The 20,167-nt window shown below is 39.7% G+C and overlaps 2 protein-coding genes across 2 annotated transcripts; one reads left to right on the top strand and one right to left on the bottom strand.

The window, feature by feature from the left end:
- The first annotated feature begins 261 nt into the window (after positions 1–261).
- On the top strand, positions 262–3,164 carry Jhbp1 (Juvenile hormone binding protein 1). The gene is made up of 4 exons (XM_017175610.3): positions 262–467; positions 2,073–2,182; positions 2,431–2,845; positions 2,908–3,164. Exons 1-4 carry the CDS (start codon positions 404–406, stop codon positions 3,057–3,059), a joined length of 741 nt encoding a protein of 246 aa, XP_017031099.1. The 5' UTR covers positions 262–403; the 3' UTR covers positions 3,060–3,164.
- Positions 3,165–17,845: 14,681 nt separating this feature from the next.
- On the bottom strand, positions 17,846–19,710 carry LOC108080750 (uncharacterized). The gene is made up of 2 exons (XM_017175604.3): positions 18,402–19,710; positions 17,846–18,299 (listed from the first exon to the last, which is right to left on the bottom strand). The coding sequence occupies exons 1-2, from the start codon at positions 19,484–19,486 to the stop codon at positions 18,077–18,079; spliced, it is 1,308 nt and encodes a 435-aa protein (XP_017031093.1). The 5' UTR covers positions 19,487–19,710; the 3' UTR covers positions 17,846–18,076.
- Positions 19,711–20,167: the final 457 nt, after the last annotated feature.

Genomic DNA, 20,167 nt, shown 5'->3' on the forward strand with positions numbered 1-20,167 from the left:
GAAGTTGCACACAGAAGCCGAAGATGCCGAGGAGAGGGCCCCAAAAGGCAGTCGGTCAGTCAGTCACTGGACCTAAACCACTCGCGTCGCAACTGGCTGCTGGATATATGTGTGTATATGTACTCAGATCGGCAAAGTTGAAGATCTCTGCCAGCGCAGGCGTCGTCGTCGGGACTAGGGTTTGCATCTCGTTTCATTTTCCGCGGCTTTAGGCTTTAAAATCGGCGATCGACCGGCGACTTGTCCGCAGTTTACGTTCTCAGCTTCGCGTGGACGGACGTTCAACCAGCTTCAGTCTTAGAATCACTTTTTGGCTACGTTTGTCTTGCTAAATATTAGTTTTTATATTTAATCAATTTTTATTAATTTTAAAATCAAAGCCCAAGTGATATTTCTAAAGAAAATGCTCAAGTCCGCGTGCCTTGTGATTGTGCTCCAAGCTCTCTTTCTGGTTCAGGCCGAGACCCGTAAGTTGGAATAGTATGGTGTGTCGTGAAATTATTTATGAAAAAGAAACAAAAGAAGGGGAAATTGTATACTGACTGAAGTGCAATATTAAAGACTAAAGTATTGACATGCAAAAAATTTAAATAAATATTTTTGCATCTTATATAATCACAAATATTCAAATAAAATGGTGAAAATTTAAGGATTAAAATAATAATTAATATTTTTTTTTATATTAAACAATATCAATTACCGTGCTGTATAAATTTATTATTCTTTTTTTTTTAACATCCAGAAAGTAATGCATATTATCTGCGACGTTTATATTGGTGCAATTTACGATTCCCTCGAACTTTGGATAATAACTTTGTATCTTATTTGCTAAAAGTTCTCTAAACTTTATACCCATGATGAACTATTGATCTGAAAACAACTCAAGATATCAAACTTTGGTTTTCTGAAATTGTGCTGGGTAAAGGTAAAGGTGTTTAAGCACCTATTAGACATGCACAAAGTGCACGCTTATAAGAAATTCACACAAGACAATAGAAAATATATCTAATGCTAAGTATCTACAATGATTACTTTGTAAATACTTAAATAGCTCAAACCCAAGGTAGTTCTCATGCCATAAATGATGTAATTTAGAAAATGTCTTATATAAAGATCATTACAAGTACTTTCCAGGGTATTAAACTAACGACTTCCCAATTAACCCGGGCTCAGTGAGTCCCCATCGAGTAGGTGCAATTAGCACTTTCACGCTCGCTGGACTCAGAATGCAATCACATCTTCGGGAATATGTCAAATGTCAAGTTTACCCCTATCTAACCACCTGTCAGTTCCACAAAATAAGCACAATAATGTGTTAATTGCGTGAGGCGACATAGTTTTGTCTGACAAATGAGCAAAGCCAAGCCGAAAAGGGGGACAATGAGCCGACGAGAGTCAACAGAGATTCGCTTCCGCATCGCACTCGAAGAGCTATGGCTTGAATGTAAGCACTCAAAATGCAGAGTTTGAACTAAATCCATATTTAATTAACACAAACCGTGGCCGTTGAACAGCCTTCAACTTGAAATTTTAATCGCTCCCGCTGCAGCTCGCCTTGCCGTCGAATGCCGCTAATTAAATCGCCCAGGCATAATGGTACCTATAATGATAAACCAGCCATAACCACCGGCTGTAGCCGCCAATATGTGTGTCATGTGCCACAGAATTGCGGCCACAACAGGTTCTAGTGCTGCACTTCTCGATCAAGCGACAACCTTGCCATCGAAAACGAAACCGAAAACTAAGTCGAAATCGAGATCGAGATCGAGATCTCGATCGCGGTTGGGGCTTCGACTTGAAGGCCACGGTGTCTTGGAGTTGTTTTTTAAGCTCGTCTGCAGAGTCGATGAACTTTACAGGAATTAAATTTGCGGTTGATGTTGATCTTATACTTTGTTGACACTTTTGAGTGTTTACCTTCCGACTTTGCAGGGAAAGATCGAGTGCCCGGACTATGGGATGATAGCTGTGCTAAGGAAGAGTTTAAACTTAAACGGCGTTTGCATTGATAGGATCTTATAGAAATTTATTTCCGACTTGAAATGCTTACAATTTAATTATTTTTATTACAGCTGCCTACATCAAACAATGCCGCAGAGATGACCCCAAGCTGGTAGACTGTTTTATTGGAGCCATTGAACACTTGAAGCCCTACCTGGCCAATGGCATTCCCGAGATCCAAGTGAGTAGTAAACCCCTCCCCTGCATTAGTTTTTGCACTTCTCGTTTGGCTTTCTTTGCTGCGTTTGCTTTGAAAACGAGTTGCAGTTGCATAATATGCAAATCAAATGGAAGTCACTGGGACTTTCCGACTTGCATAATGATTGATTTCGCGGGGGGGAAAGCTGCGGAAGTGGTCACTCTAGGCACAGTGGGGCGGTGCAGGAGAAAAAGTTTACAAATTCCTAATAAATATCCAAACCTTTCCAGCTGCCCTCTGTGGAGCCCTTCAAAATGGATACATTGGCTCTGCAATTGACGGAGGGTCCTCAGGGCTATAAGATCACCCTGAAGAACATGGAGGCCTTTGGGGCCAGCAACTTCCAGGTAAAGTCCCTCAAGCTGAGCGATGGCAACGAGCCCTTCAAGGCCAAGATAGTGATGCCAAAGCTTAAGATCGAGGCCAAGTACACGAGCTCCGGGGTCCTGCTGATCCTGCCTGCCTCCGGCGGAGGCGACTTCCATGCCAATTTCGAGGGCGTCAGTGCGGACCTCACTGGCAAGACCTCGAGACCCGCTGCCAAGGGAGGAAAGTACTTGCACATTGATGCGCTTAGCCTGGTCCTGGATGTGAAGGACGTGAAAATGAGCATTTCTGGTGCCTTCAACAACAACCGAATTTTGCGTGAGTGCAAAATTGATATTTCCTTTTATCGACTAAATTAAGTCTTTATTAATTTTTCGCAGTGGAGGCAACCAATTTGTTTTTACGAGATAACTCACAAATCGTCCTGGAAGCCATGCAGGCTCAGCTGCAAAAGAAATTGGCCAGCGAATTCGGCAAACTGGCCAACCAGCTCCTGAAAAACGTTCCTATCGAGCAGTTCTACGTGGACTAGACCTAGACACTCCCGATCCTAGTTCGCTAATCTAAGCTAAGGTTATTTAATTGTAAATCACTCTCTAATGCTATAAACCAAGTATTAAATTGTATGTGGTGTGAATGTCGTTCTTTAAATTTAAAGGAAGCTACGCTAGCAAATTGATTATTATTCATAAAATCTTGCAAGGATTCACGGAGAGAATTACAATTTTGGGGAGGGATTAAACTCTATTATTATTCGGCCTCAGAATATCAATAAAGTTTGCGAAATGAATTAAAAACAATATAATAACACAATTTGGCAGAAATTTACAACTTGTACACAAAAAATGAATGTTTTTTATTTAAATATTTAACAGTTTTTAAATATTAATATACATTCAGGCTAAACATTGTAATTCTTTTTTAGATCAAATTAAATAATAATATTTAATAAAAATTTAAAAGAACAAGGATATTTATTTAAAAAATATTTTAAAATTAAAAAGTAATCATAAACAAATTTAATAAATACAAAATATATTCTTAAAATACCCTTTTTATGGTAATTTTTGTTTAACATAGAATTAGGGGATTTTGCTATGTTATATCGAACAATAATTTATACTTCTTATTCATAAGAAATTATAGACAACTTTCACTTTTACGTGTACGTCAAATTTAGATCCAAAAAGCTCATTTTGCTAATCGTAGTAAGCGAATCGTAATTGTTTTAAGTGTACGTCAAATTTAGATCCAAAAAGCTCATTTTGCTAATCGTAAAAAGCGAATTGTAATTTTTTTAAGTGTACGTTTACGTGTAGTAGCTAGATTTGGCTATATAGCTGAGATTTTTAGCTATATAGCTGGGACGGTTTAGCTATATAGCTAAGACGTTTTAGCTATATAGCTAAGACGAAAATGTTGCAGTAAGCAGTTCATAAAGCAGTTTAGAACTTCCTTACCGACACCGTTTTATCGTATGTATCGTATCGTATCGTATTATTATCGTAGGTAGAGCACATATATCGTATCGTACCGTATTAATAACGTAAGTAGTTCTATTGTTTGAACATAAAAACAAGGTGGCGCTGTTGTAAAAACTATTTCAACAAAGTCTTGGGTCTCCGGGCAAATAGAGGGCGCTTCATACAACGTTTTTGAAATGTGATGAACTTTTGAGAGCTACCAAAAGATGGCGGCAAGTGCAACAATTTAGAAATACATTTGGTGTTTTCGGACACCCAATAGGTGGCGCAAAGTGCAACGTTTTAGTCCGAAAATTTTTAAAATAAACAGTTTGGTCTTTTAGGACAACCAATAGGTGGCGTTATATTTAAAGATTTGTGTTTTATCCGAGAATTTAATAAATGCACCGTTTGGTGTTTTGGGAGACGTGCTACTAGATGGCGCTTTGTTCAACTAATTGGTTTTTATCGTCCTTAGCTATATAGCTAAGAATCTCAGCTATATAGCCAAATCTAGCTACTAAACGCACACCGTTTTTTTCGTCGTTTTCAACACATAAACGTATTCTACATGCACCTTTAATTTACCAACACTTGTTAGCTACTAGACGCACACTTTTGAAAAAATTACGATTCGCCTACTACGATTAGAAAAATGAGCATTTTGGACAGTTGCAGTTTTGCATTCCCAGCTTTTCATATTTCATACATTTCCCGATTGTTCCTATGGCAGCTATATGATATAGTTGTCCGATTTGCATCAAATTCTTAGCAAAATTCTAGAACAATAAAATAGGCTTATATCTCAGAGTAGATAAAAATTCGGTGAAAAACAACCAAGTTTTAATTTTTTTCCTACTATATTTTACATAATAGTATTTACAATTATTGTTAATTATTATTAATTTCCTTTGACTAAAACTATAATATCCTTAATGGGGCTTAATCGTTTTAAATTTATTTTTTACTATATTATTTCAAGTATTTATATTTTTCTTATTTTTTATTTTAATGTTGATTTTTTGTTGATAATTTTTATGAAAATTAAAGCTTAAAAATATCATAAAGTAAAAAAAGCGTCAAACAAATCTGCATACTACATTTAATTTTATAAAAAATCAAAATTTCTGTCTTATTCTCGGTATTTTTATCGATTTTTCTATCGATTGCCCTGGGCCGTTTTTTGGTGTTTACCGACACGTAAACCATTTCCAACACTAATTCGTGGCGTCACCCCAAAAATGGAAATTGCAAAGAAGTTGTGCATATACTTCAAGGACCTTCTGCAACGGCAGGATCCTAAAACAAAAAATGATGTCCAGACCGCGTTAATGGAGGCCGACAAGGCCTATATGGAACTAATGGACCGGTTGGAGGAACGGGCCAGGTCCAAACTGACATCCGGCGACCTAAAAAAGTTGATCCCCTCGCTCAGGATCAAAGCGTACGGCTTGATAAAAAAAAAAGTATCGGCCTTGACGCTCCTGAGCGAGGGGTTGGATACGGATTCCAGCGCCAGCGGGATTTTGGACGCAGCAGAGATCGACATCGACGATATTCTTGCCAACGCCACCGAAGTCGAAGTTCTCGCCAACGTACCGGATAACGTGGAGAACGAATTGCGGGAGATGTTAGCGGACAGTTCGTCTTTGACGAGTCATTCAGATATGGATTCGTCCAAGGACTCCACCCAGGGACTGGATGATAGTGTGGAGGAGGCAGGACCAGCAGCAGGCGGGAAGAGACCGAAATTTGAATGCGCACGGTGCAAATTACCTTGCAAAACATCGTCAAGTTTATTTAGGCACAATGAAACGTGCGAAAAAACCGAATACCTATATAATTGCGAATGTGGCCGCCTGTTCGCCACCGCCCACCAGCTGAGGGGCATCAAAGGAGATGCCCGGAGAAAGAGAAGCCAATTATATCTTAATTAAAGTTGATTTGTCCTCCAGGTAACTATATTTATTGGAGTTTCTACTACTATTATAAAACACTAACTACGGTACGATTTTTCCTGCTTTATTTACTTATCAGTTAATTAAAAAGATAGTATTTAAAAACTCACCCTCTTCTCCTATCAGTTTCCGCATCAATCCCATTGAATATCCAATATTAAAATACGAAGGCGACTGCGGTGAATCACTCACGATTTACGACTCGGATCACGCGAGTATTACCAAAACCACATCAGCTCCTTGGTGAACTCCACGGATCCGATGTAGGAGTCCGGTCGCAGCAGGATGTGCTCCAGCTGCGACTTCTTTTAGTACATCTGCTCGATGGACATGCCGCCGCTACCAGCTTCCATGATTATACTGCTGTTGTGACTTGGTTGCCTCTTCTGTGAAGATCAAAAAATTAATTAGTTGGTCAGCGAGGCAGACTATACGCAGTAATTTATGTGTACAATAGCCAGAAGAAGCGATAGAAGGAGGCTCGCAGGCTAGAACGATCGATCAAGCACAATACGAGGCTGATCAAGCGCCAAGCCGCCAAGCTGGATAAGCTCACCAAACACAATAGAAATATCTCACGCAGCACCGAGTCAGACAGTAAGTGTCGCGGACGCTAAAATGGTTATATAAATAATATAATGTTAAATAAATATATTAAAATAAATTTATAATTTGTATATATGTATATATAGATTTTATATAATAATAAATGGAGGAATCTTTCCAAGTTTAATAATTATTTAACTTTTGCTGATTTAAAAAAATAGTCCATTATTTTTAAGGCCATCAAAATTGAGTTAAAAATAAAAAATAATAATTCCGCAAATTGTCGAGGCCGCATAACCTGGTCGACCTGTCGATCAACTGGCAACAATTTACGGGCTGGGCTTTTTTATATAGGGCCTGCCGAGGCTTCAGTGTGATCGCAACTTTCTACGAGATTTTTACCATTTTGGAGTGACCATCACCATCGCCATCACCATTTTATTAAATTTATTTATTCGACTGTATTTAATTTAAAACATTTATCTAACACAATAATTCAAAACATAAAACGAAAACATATTCTTACAACATGTAATATTTTAAAAACACCTACAAATACGCACAAATAGTTGTCTAGATTTTTTTTTAATTGTCAATATCGACGGCCAAACATTGTAATCGATAGGTAGAATAAGTGTTGGAAGGAAATTCAAGTATTTCTTAAGTTATCCGATATTGTATGGATTTCTTGGCCCCATGAAGTATGGACACAATTCACAATTAATTAAAGACCAAAAATTTTAATAAAACACTCAGAAAAATACATTAAATATTCTTTTAATAATAATAATGTAATAGTTAAACTATTAGTTTATTGTTTTGTTAAGGGGTTATCCGGGTTTTGAAACTTAAACAAAATGCAATTATTTCAAACTTTTTTATATAATAGTACAAAGTGTCCGAAAATTTCAAGTCGCTCGAAGCAAAACTGTAGGAATGGGAGAAATTTAAAGCCCAGCGCGTCGTATGAGTTACAACTGGCAATTCGAAATTTGCGTCGTTTTTCTCGAAACCACTTTTTTGAAGTCGGTAGTCACGATTTCTCGAAAACTATTGCACCGATCGACTTCTGCTTTTGCACACTTCTTCAAGATATGGTTTTGTTTTTGTTGAACGAAGTATTTTTTATATCTTCATTTACAACTCATTTTATAAGCCAAAATATGGCCAAAATGACGTAAAATATGACACTTTTTATATAAAACGCTACCAAAAATTCAATTTTTAATTAAAAACAAGAAAGAAAGCTAACTTTGGCCAGCCAAAGTTTGTATACCCTTGCAGGCAACAATTAAAATATATCATAACTAAGCCAAAAATGCATTAATTTCGATTAAAAAGCAGTTTTGTGTTAGTTTTTATTAATTTAAAAAAACTGCATACCAAATTAAAAATTTTAAGAAATCAACATTTTTGGCCATTTTTGCTAATTTTATTGATGTAACCCCTTATCAAATTTCGCAAAAATGGCCAAAAAATCGATTTCTTCCGGTCTTGTCTAGAAAGATTCGCATGTTAATGCTGATCAAGAATATATATGGTTTATGGGGTCGGAAATGATTCCATGACTTAGAAAAATATTATTTTGTATTATAAAATCTGATTTTTTATATTAAAAAACTTCTTGGTTTTTTTTTTAAATTAAAAATATCATAACTCGGCCAAAAGAACATTAATTTTAAATCGGAAAACTGTTCTGTGCAAGATTTTCTACAGTTAATAAATCTGCATACTTCATTTAAAAATTTTAAAAATTTAATTTTTTATCAAAATCAAAAATTTTAATGATGTAACCCCTTATAAAATTTTGCAAAAATGGCCAAAAAATCTATTTCTTCCGGACATGTCTAAAAAGATTCCCCTATTGATGCTGATTAAGAATATATATACTTTATAGGGTCTCCTTCACTGCGTTGCAAACTTCTGACTGAAATTATAATACCCTGCAAGGGTATAAAAAATCATACGTTCAAAGACAAGCCAGACACAATGACTAACAGAAAAACTTTGGTTTTTTGATTTCCTATAAACATTGACGGAGATATCCTGCCTACCGCAAGCACAAATTTTCTTGTGGGGTTAAGTTCAAGCCTGCCTCAACCATATATTTTAATGTACAATAAATTAAATTTGTAAAATTGTCGTATGATCTTTTAAAAAAGTCCATGAAAATAGGCCTTTTTTAGTGCTTCATAACCCCTTAAATGATCGCAAAATGACATAGGATATCCACAGAAATATCAGATGTATAAAACGTATTTAGTTATGAAAAATAATTAGTTTTAATTATGAAAAATCTTCCATATCTTGACCAGATTTTTAAAGTTTACCCCGAATTTTTAGCAGTGTAGAACACAAAAAATTACACTCAATACAAAACTTAACTATCGGACAATCTATAACAATCACCTAACATTTTTCCAATCTCTTTTTAATTATTTAGTTTGAGTGTCGCTGTTTAATTGGTTACCGAACGAGTGTGACCAAAAAAATTAAGGATAAGTCATGAAACGCCATGAAAATGTACCTTTTATGGCGTTTAAGGCTTCTCTTTGGTCACACTGGACAGCGGTTTGTAAACAAATATTCAAAAAAAATATTGAAAAAATATTTATAAATATGGCATTAAAATGTCCTTTGTGGGTTAAATTCCATATTATGGGCTTCGCCTTGACAGCCCCTATCAATGCCACTTTTTTCCTTCAACTTTCCCTCCATTAGGGGTGTAAAAATAAATCAAATGAATTATTTAGACAGCGCAAAATCAGGTGTTTACTATCTTGATCTGGCAACGCCATTCAATTTTCGCAGGCTTCATTTTCGTCGACGTTTATAAAAATCGGACAACTATATCATAAAATGTAATGAAATAATATCTGCAAGGGTATACGAGCATCGGCGTGCCGAAGTTAGCTTCCTTTCTTGTTTAAAATTAAATTTCTCAGTAGAGTTTATTATTTAGAACATTTTTTAACCGTAAATCCCTTGATTCCACTACCTAGGAGCCTTTGCGCTAGTCGTTTTCGTTTAAACAACACAATTTTTCATAATTTTAATAGACTTAAAATTGACGCTACTAATGTTTCAACGAAGTTTTTAGATCTTTTATTTTTCGTGTCAAACATGGCAGCCATTTTTTGGGTGGATTACTTAATCTAAATGGATTTAGGCAAGTTTTGTCCGGACAAGTGAGATAACAGCTGAACGAAACGGTACTTGCCAACTTCTGGCAAACCTCACTCTCTGCGGCCACATGCTTATCCCGGGGCGCCACGAAATCCAAACGGGGGGAGGGGTAAGTCTTCTAATGACATGGCTGCAGTGCATCTGCCGGATGGCGGCTGTTGGAGGAGCACATCTAAGTGAATTGTCGTGTTGACAATTTCGAACAGCGAAGAGCCAGCGCTGAGTAAAAGTTAATATGCTCGTGCTCGGCACTCAAGTATTTAAACATTTGCCCGCTTGTAATTCGAGCCGCATGCAAGTGCAGATACTAAGCGCAGATACTCGCAGCGGAGGGAACGCCGGAGTATCTGGGCGATGCATTTTGGATTTGCCGCGTCCTGAGGATGAAGATGGAGATGGCGATGGCTTGGTGGCATGTTCGGTATGCGTGCGCCAGTGCCCGCCGCTTGTTTGTATCTTTAAGATACTTTTGCTGTTCGGGCCAGACGCTGCGCTCCACACACACTTTATTTATTGTATAAACAATTTCGTGACTTTGTTGTTTATTTTGCCTCACATTTTGTTGCACCGCTCGTTCGACACACGTAATGGATGTCTGGGACCGCCAGCAGATGCACAGAGAGAAAAGGGGTTAAGAAATTGTAATGACCACTTCCTTGATGAACCCAACCTGATTTTGTCAAGGGATCAGATGCCGATTTATGATTCGATTGTTAACGAAATTTACCAAAACTTCTTCCTCTGCAAGGGCCAGGGTCAGAGGCGCTCGAAGGCACCGTTTGAGCCTTAAAGTTTCAACTTTTTCGAATGCATAGCAAAGCGTTTTGGTAAAATGTCTTGGCAAATATGCAGGAAACTTCACTTTCCTGCCACTTTCTGCTCGGCCAGTACTCGCGGCCTACTACTAATTTGTGTTTGGCACTTGGCTGTATCGCTTTTTGAAGACTTCGCGCTGGCCGTGATGGAACCAGCCTAAAAAAACACGGCACGCATCTTCGCTTCTCTGGTCTGTGTAAATACTCCGCCGGAGCAATAAGCCGAGCGCCGAACTCCGGGGGAACTAAAAAGAAGAGCTCGCAAACGATGCTCGAGTGTTTTCTTTATAAACAGAAAACTTAATGATGTTGATTTAGTAGAACAGACAACCCCAGATCGCACCCCGCACGCCCCTGGTATTTTCATAATATGTGCAGCACAATATGTTCAGATTTGGGCCCGGGTTCGGGTGTTTGTGCTCCGCGCTCAACACTTTACAAATTTTGCCCGGCCAAAGTAAACGTCAGCTCGGAGCTGGGAGCTCCGACTTCCCCCCCTTTTTCTCCATATCCTCCTCATCACGCTGTTCCCCGTCAGTCAACATGATTTGCAAGTTATACAAATTCATTCAGCGCCGACGACATCCCCAGACCAAGACAAGGCCCGAGATAAAGCTCAAGACGATGGCAAAGACCACGACTTGGCTCTTCGGGTTCTGGCCCGCATGTCTGCTTCATTAACACGTCTTTAGAGCCAGGCAACGATTCTTGGTCCCCTGCTGCCCGCATACCCTGTTCTCTTGGCCGCTCGAAGAAGGAATGCTCACGACATTCTGAGAGGTTGTGACAAGCCATCGGCGATTGCCACAGGCGTGGGTGGCTGTACAAAACTCAAATTGCAATTTGACATGTGAATTATAAATTTAAAAAATAACTTGAGTATACATATGCATATTTTGGTTTTAAAAGGCAACTGGCGAAAAACACTTTCAATTATTTCTTTGGGAGTTTTTTTGTGGATTTGTTGTTATTTTTCTTGTATCTATTCCGTTAAACAATATATTAGTTTATATGAAATTATTTCATTTATAATTATATTTAATTATTTATAATTTATAATTTATTTATTTAAAAGAGATAACTACCCACAGTAAGTCGTAGTCTACCCCTTGCACCTTAGTACCTCGTCTTTGCCATGCCCTGTGAGTTTTACAGATCTCAGGTGTAAATTGCTACCCTCCCCTCGGCCATCGTCCTTGCCCGCATCATTGCTATCGGGTCTGCGTTTGTGTGTGCCTCGCTGGCCCGGTGTGAGTGCACTTTGTTCGCTTGTGTGTCAATAAGAAGGGGAGGCGGGCGTTTCAAACCGCGTCCGCAATTAGTTGGACCGCACTAAAATATGATTAGTGCCCGGCTGGCCGTACTCCTTTGTCGATTGTCAAGTTTGTTCGGTGAACTCCACGTAAACAGATCGGCACTTGAAAAATTCCAGAGACACAAAATGCGTTAATTAGAGCGTCGACAGCCGTGAAAAGATGTCAAAAAAAAGGGGATGAGACGTAGCAGAAATCCCAGGGATTGCAAAGTCCCTTAAATCCGTATTATGATCCCGACATTGGATGAGCAGCTGTTTGCAGCATTGTTCTGCTAGCTCAGAAATTTCCTTAAAAAAAAGAAGCAGTCGAGATTTAAAACCGATTAATTAGACTATTGTAGGGGGTAGAAGTAGCTGAAAAGAAAAGGAAAACATACATTAAACTTAACAAATCAGGAGAACAATAATAAAATGAGCTTGGGAATATTGTCGATGTATTTTTTAGAAAAATGAATCAAATAGGTTCCTTTTCGGATAAAGAAAACTCTACATAGTATTTTAATTTATCGTTTAAATAAAAATGATGTAAATAAAGAGTTAAATATCTATATAGTTTTCTTTTGAACTGTAAACCTAGCAATATTATAAAGCAACATCTTGACTGTTTAGGTAAAAGTTCAAAAATTAGAAAATCTTTTCTTCTTCTCACAAAGGACTCTAGACTCTGCATATTTTCATTAGTGTAATCATATAAGCGAGCACTGAGAACTACTTGAAATGAAACGCTTCGTCTTTTATCCTTTGTCCTTCGCCCTTCGTCCTTCACCCAGCAACGTCAGTGGCTTGGAAATAATTTCGCATCCCCGGAGAGCCCAAGGAATGCTATAGCACTTGCAGTTGCAGTCCAAAAAGTCAGTCTTTGTGCCAGGAAGTTTGCCGTGGCCAGGCCGCCGCCCTTTGTTGACTGCCTCCGCCTGCAAGTGACATTAGTCGTGCAATAAGCAGACAGGCCCCAGTGACACATGTTTCCCAGCCGAAGTCCGTGACTGCTCCGTCTCCTTTAGCCGCTCCTGTTTGAGTTTCGTTTCCCTCACCTTCGGGAAAGTCGAAGGGAAACTGGCAAAGTTTTTCAGCTTGGCATGCCAGACACGTTGACAAAAGACGACAACGTTGCCAGCAACGACATAGACGAATTTATGCTAATCAGCTTGGATGCCATGTCCCCCTGCCCTGGCGACCGGGATGCCGCCTGTCTCCGTGTCCTTCCTGCGGAATTTCAGCCACGAGGGTTGGTCGGCCATTTCGTGGCGAACTGGGGCATGGCAAATTAATTTGATTGCCGGGCATGATGGGATTACGCAGATAGCAGATAACAGTTCACCTACAAACGAACCCGAAAGGGTTGCCTCGGTGTGGCCAGTTTTCCAGTTTTCGTTACCCCAATTCAGAGAATAATAAAGGTTCCTACATGGGGGCAGCAATTACCACGATTTGTAACGCTGGGAATGATATAAAGCATATATTAATGGGCTCTAGCAAATATTTCAGAAACCTAAATCGTGTTGAAAAACAGAGTCCATTTACAAACCTGTTATTTCTCTGTTACTTTATAACTAATTCATCATCATTTATCTTAGTTTTTAGAGTCTATAAACGTGTAAAAATGTGTAAATGTGTTAAACTTCTATAAATGTTTTAAATACTATTTTTTTTATCCAGTTTTATTTATTTTAATATTCATACAAATTTTTGTATAAAAACTAAAAATGTAAGTCATCGGTGTACTACAAAATGTTGCATACTTTCAGGGAATGTGTTTCAGAAAAACATAAAATTATACCAAAATTTCAAACTACTATAAAATTTTATTAAAAAAGAAAAAGAAACTTTGATCAATAGGATTTAATAATTTGATTTCTCTGATATTTTCATAGAATTTTCTTTCTGAAGCTTATTCATTATGACGGAATGTTTTTAAAATTGAATAACCAATATAAATGTTTATTTAAGTCTCCATAGTTTGGGTCCTGTGAATCTCATTATCCTTCTTTATTCAAGTTCCTCCCTCGCACATATCGCACAGCCTGTCCAATTTGATCGCAGCCCTGTCTGTTGACTGTTGGCAAATTATAATGAGGCCAGGTGGATGGGTCTTGAGTCTGGGGCCATGGGCCTTGGGCCTTCTCGGGGCGGAGAGCGTAAAGAAAAGCAACGGCGCTGACAAATTTGCAGCTCTACTACAATAGTTGCCTGGCAACCATCAAAATCCACTCAGTGCACACTTCACGCACCAATTAAGTTCAATTTTCGATAGAATAACAAAACGCGTTCAGCATTTCCAGGGACCTCCATCCTGCGTTTCCATCTGGGGAGTTTTCCCAACGCAACAACGATGCTAACTCTGCCCTTGGCGGGCATGGAAATTGACATCATTTGCTGTTAAAAATGTGTCGAGGGTGCTGGGCTCACAATTACGTGAGTGTGGCTGCGTGTGTGCCGTATCCGATTCGAATCGGAATCGGGATCGGGATAGGGCGTGGGGATTATCTGGGAGTGAGGACTGCATCTGTTTATGGCTGGAAGAGCCAGCGGGCGGCATTATAAGCACATTAAATTCTGAAGGCGCAGCCGGAGCATGTCTGAAATGTTGACGACTCTCGGGCGGTGGGTCGCAAGTGGGTTTTATGCGCATGTATTATTATTGAATATCATTAGGGGTACTCGCACACCCTCGTCCTTATCGCGGGCGAACGTGAGGTCCTGCCCTTGGGGTCGCTCTGCGAACTGTCGAGCCAGCAGCCCAAAGTCAAATCGATTTCTAAGGGAAGGACGAACGGAGAACTTAAAAGTCAGGGCCTGGACGCAAGTCGGTCGCGTTTGGACTGCGTTTAGTGGTTTAATTTTTATTTTTATGTTGCAATTTTATGACAGCCCCTTCCGCCGAGTACAAAGCAACTGCTTCTTTGTCCCATATGGCAAGGCTACACTGAGGATATAAACCTCGAAGCTTTATTGTTTTCCAAGTTTATTAACCGATTTTGGCCAAACCAGTTTCAAGGATTCCAAGGCCTGAATTGGACACTATTATTATACAGCTCTTGTTGTTCTCTTGTTCTTTTTCTATTACTATACCTGTGTACTTTAAGGGAATCAGATAGGTATAGATTTCAATTATATGCAAATGGAAATGTTGAAAGGAATCATATGCCCAGCACATATTATGAATAGAAAAGCAATGTTTTCAAGTGTAAAGGACGCACAGGGCGAGGGGTATGCGGCAAGAACTCGCCTTTCAAGTGCGGCCCCGGCACAATGTGTTTTTTATGGGCTTCTGGGGCTCCGTTTTATGTTTCATCTTTTAAGTGCCCCTCGTTTGTTGCGGGTCTTAAGCAGCCTCTCCTCGTGCGCCGAGTACTTGGCTGGCTTTTGTCATTAATGTGAGTTTTTCTCCGTCCCGCCCCATAATTGCTACATTTTGTGAGCCGTTTTTGTTTAGCTTCGCGCCAATTCTGCGCGGGCTCATTAGTCGCAACTCAACTCAACCGAACTGAAGAGAACTGAACCGAACCGAACCAAGCCAAACCGGGAAGGAGTCTCAAGGATACGAGTGCGTCTGATCGGGGCTGAATAGATTTGTGTGCGGATTTCATATTCATAAGGCACATTCATTCGCCCGGACTAATTAAACTTTTGCCGCCGCTTTCTGGGAAGCAGCCAACTGTTTAAATATTCCCCCGACAGCTCACTACACTCCATGAATGGCTAATTAGCTGCCGGGAGACACAACCCGCAGACCGTTCCATTCCAGCATCGGGAAATTGCCTAATCATGATTTTTGCATAATTTTTTTAAAAGCTTCTCCGCCTGACAACCGCAGCCAAGCGGGGGGAATGGGATGCTTTCAACCCTTGAAGGCCCGAAATGAAAGTGGTTTCGCATCCATAGAGCGAGTCCACCCACCCACAACGTCCGGGAAAATCCTTTGTCTGTCCATCAAAGCCGTGTGGCATTATTATTATTAATAAGAATCCCTGTCTCGGGGCCGGAGATAAAGCCGATACCGATCCGTAACCGAATCAGACAGGCTGCAGAATTTACAAAAATTAATTTATGACACGCCGCGGCACATTTTCCATTTTCCCTGCGCACACAAAACGTGCTGCGATTTTTATCTGTACTGGGCCCGCTTTTCCTGCTTTCCTGCTTCCCCGCTGCCCGCTCGTACCTATTATTTTTAATCCATTAAACAAATGCCACGTTACGGGGCCGTTGGTTCGTGTCCGTTATCAGCGGGCAAATGGAAAATGGAAAATGAGCGAAAGGGTCTTTGATTTCGTAGCCAGAGCAATGGGGTTTCCCAGCGAGGGTAGACCTCCTGTGCACAATGTCTGTCTGGAGTGACGCCTTCGCTTCAGGCAATCGGAGAGTTTTCCTAGTTTTCTGATGATGGAAAGGTACAAAACAACTTAATGGCCTCTGCTGCAAATCATTAATATCAATCGCGACAGATATCGCATCGATCCAGTTGCCCACATATGGGATTGTCCAGATGCATTCGGCTGTGACACCGTCTAGGGTTTCCCTCGCCTCACACTTGAGATAATGGGAAGTCCCGTCCCGCCGCCAGTGAAGTGAACTGTGCGGAGTAGGGTTTCGACTTCTGGGAACACAGTGTGTGCCACTTGAGCGTTCATTACGGATGACGATCTAATCGCATGATGGAATACATTTCGTAAGTCAATCAGCGAGCTGACAAAAGATTTAATTATTTCCAAACACATTATATATAATGCTATATATTTAAAAGCTTAGCGATCAAACCTAATCAAAGATGTGAAATTTTTTAAATTTCCAAACGATCTTTAACTTTATAGTAACAAGATGAGTAACGACATACTATCATTTTGCTTGTCATTGTTCTTTTCCCTAGATTAATTTTTTAATTATCCCATTTTTGGAATGTTGAATAACAAATCCCAATTTCGTTTAACGCTCTCAAAGAACGATGTTCTGGTTACCGGAAAACTCAAGTCTTACCTTCGGCGAGCATTACCCTGACTAGTTTCCGTTCCCACACATAACTGCAGCCTGGCTATCAAAGCATTTTCCTCGGATTTAAAGCTCATAACCATTCACAGCTCAGTGACCAAAGAGCTCTGAAAGGAACAAGCACAAAAGCCACTCTGCGGCACTTCCTTCCCAACCCCTGCCCCCGAAACAGCATATAGCATATAGTACTGGCACCGTTTCTCCCCTTCCCCACAAGTCGCCAGCCTCCCTCGAAGCGAAAAACGAAAAAAAAAGAAAAACAAAAATCCAAGCGAACAAAGCAATTTTGTGGAATTACAAGAGCGTCTCTAATTGTTAAGTAAGCATAATGTGTGCAACATATGGCCGAGAGACTTGGCCGGACTTTGACAGAGTCCCCTCCCCCGTCTCCCCCGCTTAGCTGGGGATGTGCCTGGGAAATTATGGCAGCGACAGCCTGCAGGGCACCGAAAAATAAAACCAAACATCCCAGCTGGAACGGGGGGAGCGCAAATAAATTGGCAAAACGCTCGCAAAAAGAGATCTGTGTGTGTGTGTGTGTGTGTGTGTGTGTATTAAGAGATATGTCAGCCATAAAAAGCGCTTACAAAAATATTTTATTGTGCATGTGGCAAGTCAACAAACTGTGCACCACGAGTACATCTCCGAGTCCCCAGCAAGGGCAAATGCCAGGCTCCACAGACTCTACAATGGGGAGCATTCAGATGGAGTTTTTTGCGCCCTCATCGCTAACTGGGGCTCATTAAAGCTAAATAAAAGCATTGAACTGTGCCAGCTTTCACAGAATCATGAGCCAGACATGGGGGCCCAGTTTTTATTAGGAGATGCAAACAGAAAAATAAATATAAAATACACAAGTAATATTAAATGTGTTGTCATTCTTCAATGTTTAATCAACTTTGTGTAGTCAAGGCTTATTTTAACTTGAATTCATTGCTAAAGGAATCTAACAGGATCAAGTCAATAACAGATCAAGGCATTGAAATTACGCAAAGAATTATAATATTTATTAGCTTGAAGTATTCGGTTATCTTTATAGAAAGTTACATTTAATTATTGCATTTGTATGATATATTTTAGGAGGATAATATTACTAGTAGTAAGGAATGCTAGGAACTCATAGTAAAAATAATTTCAATACAAATTTAAACTTTAATGTAACCCACAAACAAGCTTTAGGTATTCCGATTCTACCAAATGCCTTTCCATAAATACATTTCTTATAATTTTGTTTTTTGCAACAGTTATAGATATTAAGATATTCGAAACTTATAGCTCTATGGCAGTTCCTCGTAAATATCGAGACTCTCGTACACATTCCTGGCCGGCAGAGAAGGCGGGAAATGGGAGGAACTGTCACAGGATGGCGGTACAGAGGGTGCCCTTTCCCTGGGCGGACTTATGTATTTATTGGACTCCAACTGCCGGAGATTCGCCTGCTCCAGATATCGGTGATAAGCGACTATGTATTCGTTATTGTCCACCGTTGAAATCGGAGTTCTGATTAGAAACAAAAATAGATAAAGTTAATAAAGGCATATCAAAAATATATGATTCATTATCACAATTAGTAGTATTCTTCTTTAAAGATTAATAGTATACCTTGTCATGCCGTACTCGTTCTTTTCGGACTCCTGGGGAATCAGAACCATTGTATTCGAATCCCGTGAAGGACCAATCTGGTGCTTACTCCCCCTCAACAGGGAGGGCTTCCAACGGAGGGTGCCGTACAATATCAGCATTCCGAGGAGGCTGCTTATCAAAATAGTAGCCACTCCTAGGCCAATGACCAGACCCCCGTTAGCCTCGAACCAGGAGTCTGTTTCCGAAGTATAGACCTCACATATCATTGTCCTGTGGGGAAGACAATGTGGCGTATCGGCTACTCTCCCGCCCAGCATAACGCAGTAAATGTAAGGTTTTCCGCAGTTCAAACCGAATGTTATATTACTTAACGTTACTTCCAAACTCTCTTGATCTAGGGATCCTGTGAACGAGTTGTTTGTAAAGTAGATTATTCGCATTTGAGGGGACTCACAATCGCTTATGGCGACCTCAAGCTTATGGTTTTTTGGATCCTTGAACTTAAGTATCATTTCTGAGGGCATTGTTATCGTTGTACTATCCTCCTGGGGTACAGAACACGTGTATTCCTCGCTCAGCTCTTCGCCGTAATTCGGTGATTGGGTGGTGGTGGGTATTGTTGGTGCTTCGTTAGGTATTGTTGGTGCTTCGTTAGGTATTGTTGGTGCTTCGCTAGGTATTGGTGTACTAGTACTATGTGTTGTTGAAGTTGTACTTGAAATTGAAGTAGTATATGCTTTTGTTGTTGTCGATTCTGCTTTACTAGTTGTTGTAGTCGTGACTCCCACAAGTCCCGGACCATAGCCTCTTGAAATTTTTTGAGTGGAATTCTCTTTGCCACTAATTATGGCTTCAGTTGAGACATATCCTGAATCCGATTCCCAGTCGTAGTCTCTGTGCAACCCTAGACTCGTTGAACTGGAGGTCACTTCCTCACTGTTGTCGGAGAAATCCACATTGACCAGGATTAAAAGGAGCACAAACGCAAAGACGGCCGGCAGTATAATGTATTTTAGCCATCGCATCCGACGCGGCTGATAGAGTCGTTCCGGCTTCTTTGTCTTCTCCTCATTCACCAAATCGAAGGACTTGGATTTGAACATGCTACGAAGTACTCGCACCTGACGGTCTCAAATCGAACTGATTGCACACGCCATTTGCATAATTTCATTTAGCAAATTAGTTCCGCTTATTATCTAATAATGGTTTATTCCCCAGCGATAAGATTGCCAGTCCATTGCCAGATTCAGATACGCAACCTGTTAATTTTTTCGGATTGGTCTGATATCTGCCCGAAATTCTGATCTGATATGTACTCTTGATTAAATCAAATGAATAAATACTCTAGAGAATCTACGCATTGTTGCCTGTTTGAATGGACAGGGCTGATACCCATGCAACTTTTAATATATAATGAATTTTTGGATGATTTGAATTTCCATATTTCATTTTGGTTTTATACAAAATATTTCCTGTTTTCGGTTTTCCTTAAGATCTATAAAACTGACTAAAGTTAAATTCTGAATATAAGTTTAATTATCTGTTGGAATAATATTGTTTTATGTATCTTAATGTTTACAAACTACTTTTAAATTTTCAATCAATTTGTAAAAGGTATTTGGAATGATCTAGGCATTTCGTGTTGTCTTGGTAAATAATTAAATTTTAATTGGTCTGCCGAAGCACTCAAAGTTCCACGTCAACTTTCCTTTCCCTTTGCATACATTTTCAAATTTCGACATCAAGCACATTAGGGCTTTATCTTGGCGGCAAATTCTCCGGCC

This window comes from Drosophila kikkawai, chromosome 3R (assembly GCF_030179895.1).
Source record: "Drosophila kikkawai strain 14028-0561.14 chromosome 3R, DkikHiC1v2, whole genome shotgun sequence".
Classification (NCBI taxonomy): Eukaryota; Metazoa; Arthropoda; class Insecta; order Diptera; family Drosophilidae; genus Drosophila; species Drosophila kikkawai.

Bases quoted from the DNA above. Each gene is read 5' to 3' on its own strand.
- Jhbp1 (XM_017175610.3), top strand. From the start codon at position 404: ATGCTCAAGTCCGCGTGCCTTGTGATTGTGCTCCAAGCTCTCTTTCTG. The intron at 468-2,072 runs GTAAGTTGGAAT...TTTTTATTACAG, and splicing joins TCTGGTTCAGGCCGAGACCC to CTGCCTACATCAAACAATGC. The intron at 2,183-2,430 runs GTGAGTAGTAAA...AAACCTTTCCAG, and splicing joins ATGGCATTCCCGAGATCCAA to CTGCCCTCTGTGGAGCCCTT.
- LOC108080750 (XM_017175604.3), bottom strand. From the start codon at position 19,486: ATGTTCAAATCCAAGTCCTTCGATTTGGTGAATGAGGAGAAGACAAAG. The intron at 18,300-18,401 runs GTATACTATTAA...GTTTCTAATCAG, and splicing joins AACGAGTACGGCATGACAAG to AACTCCGATTTCAACGGTGG.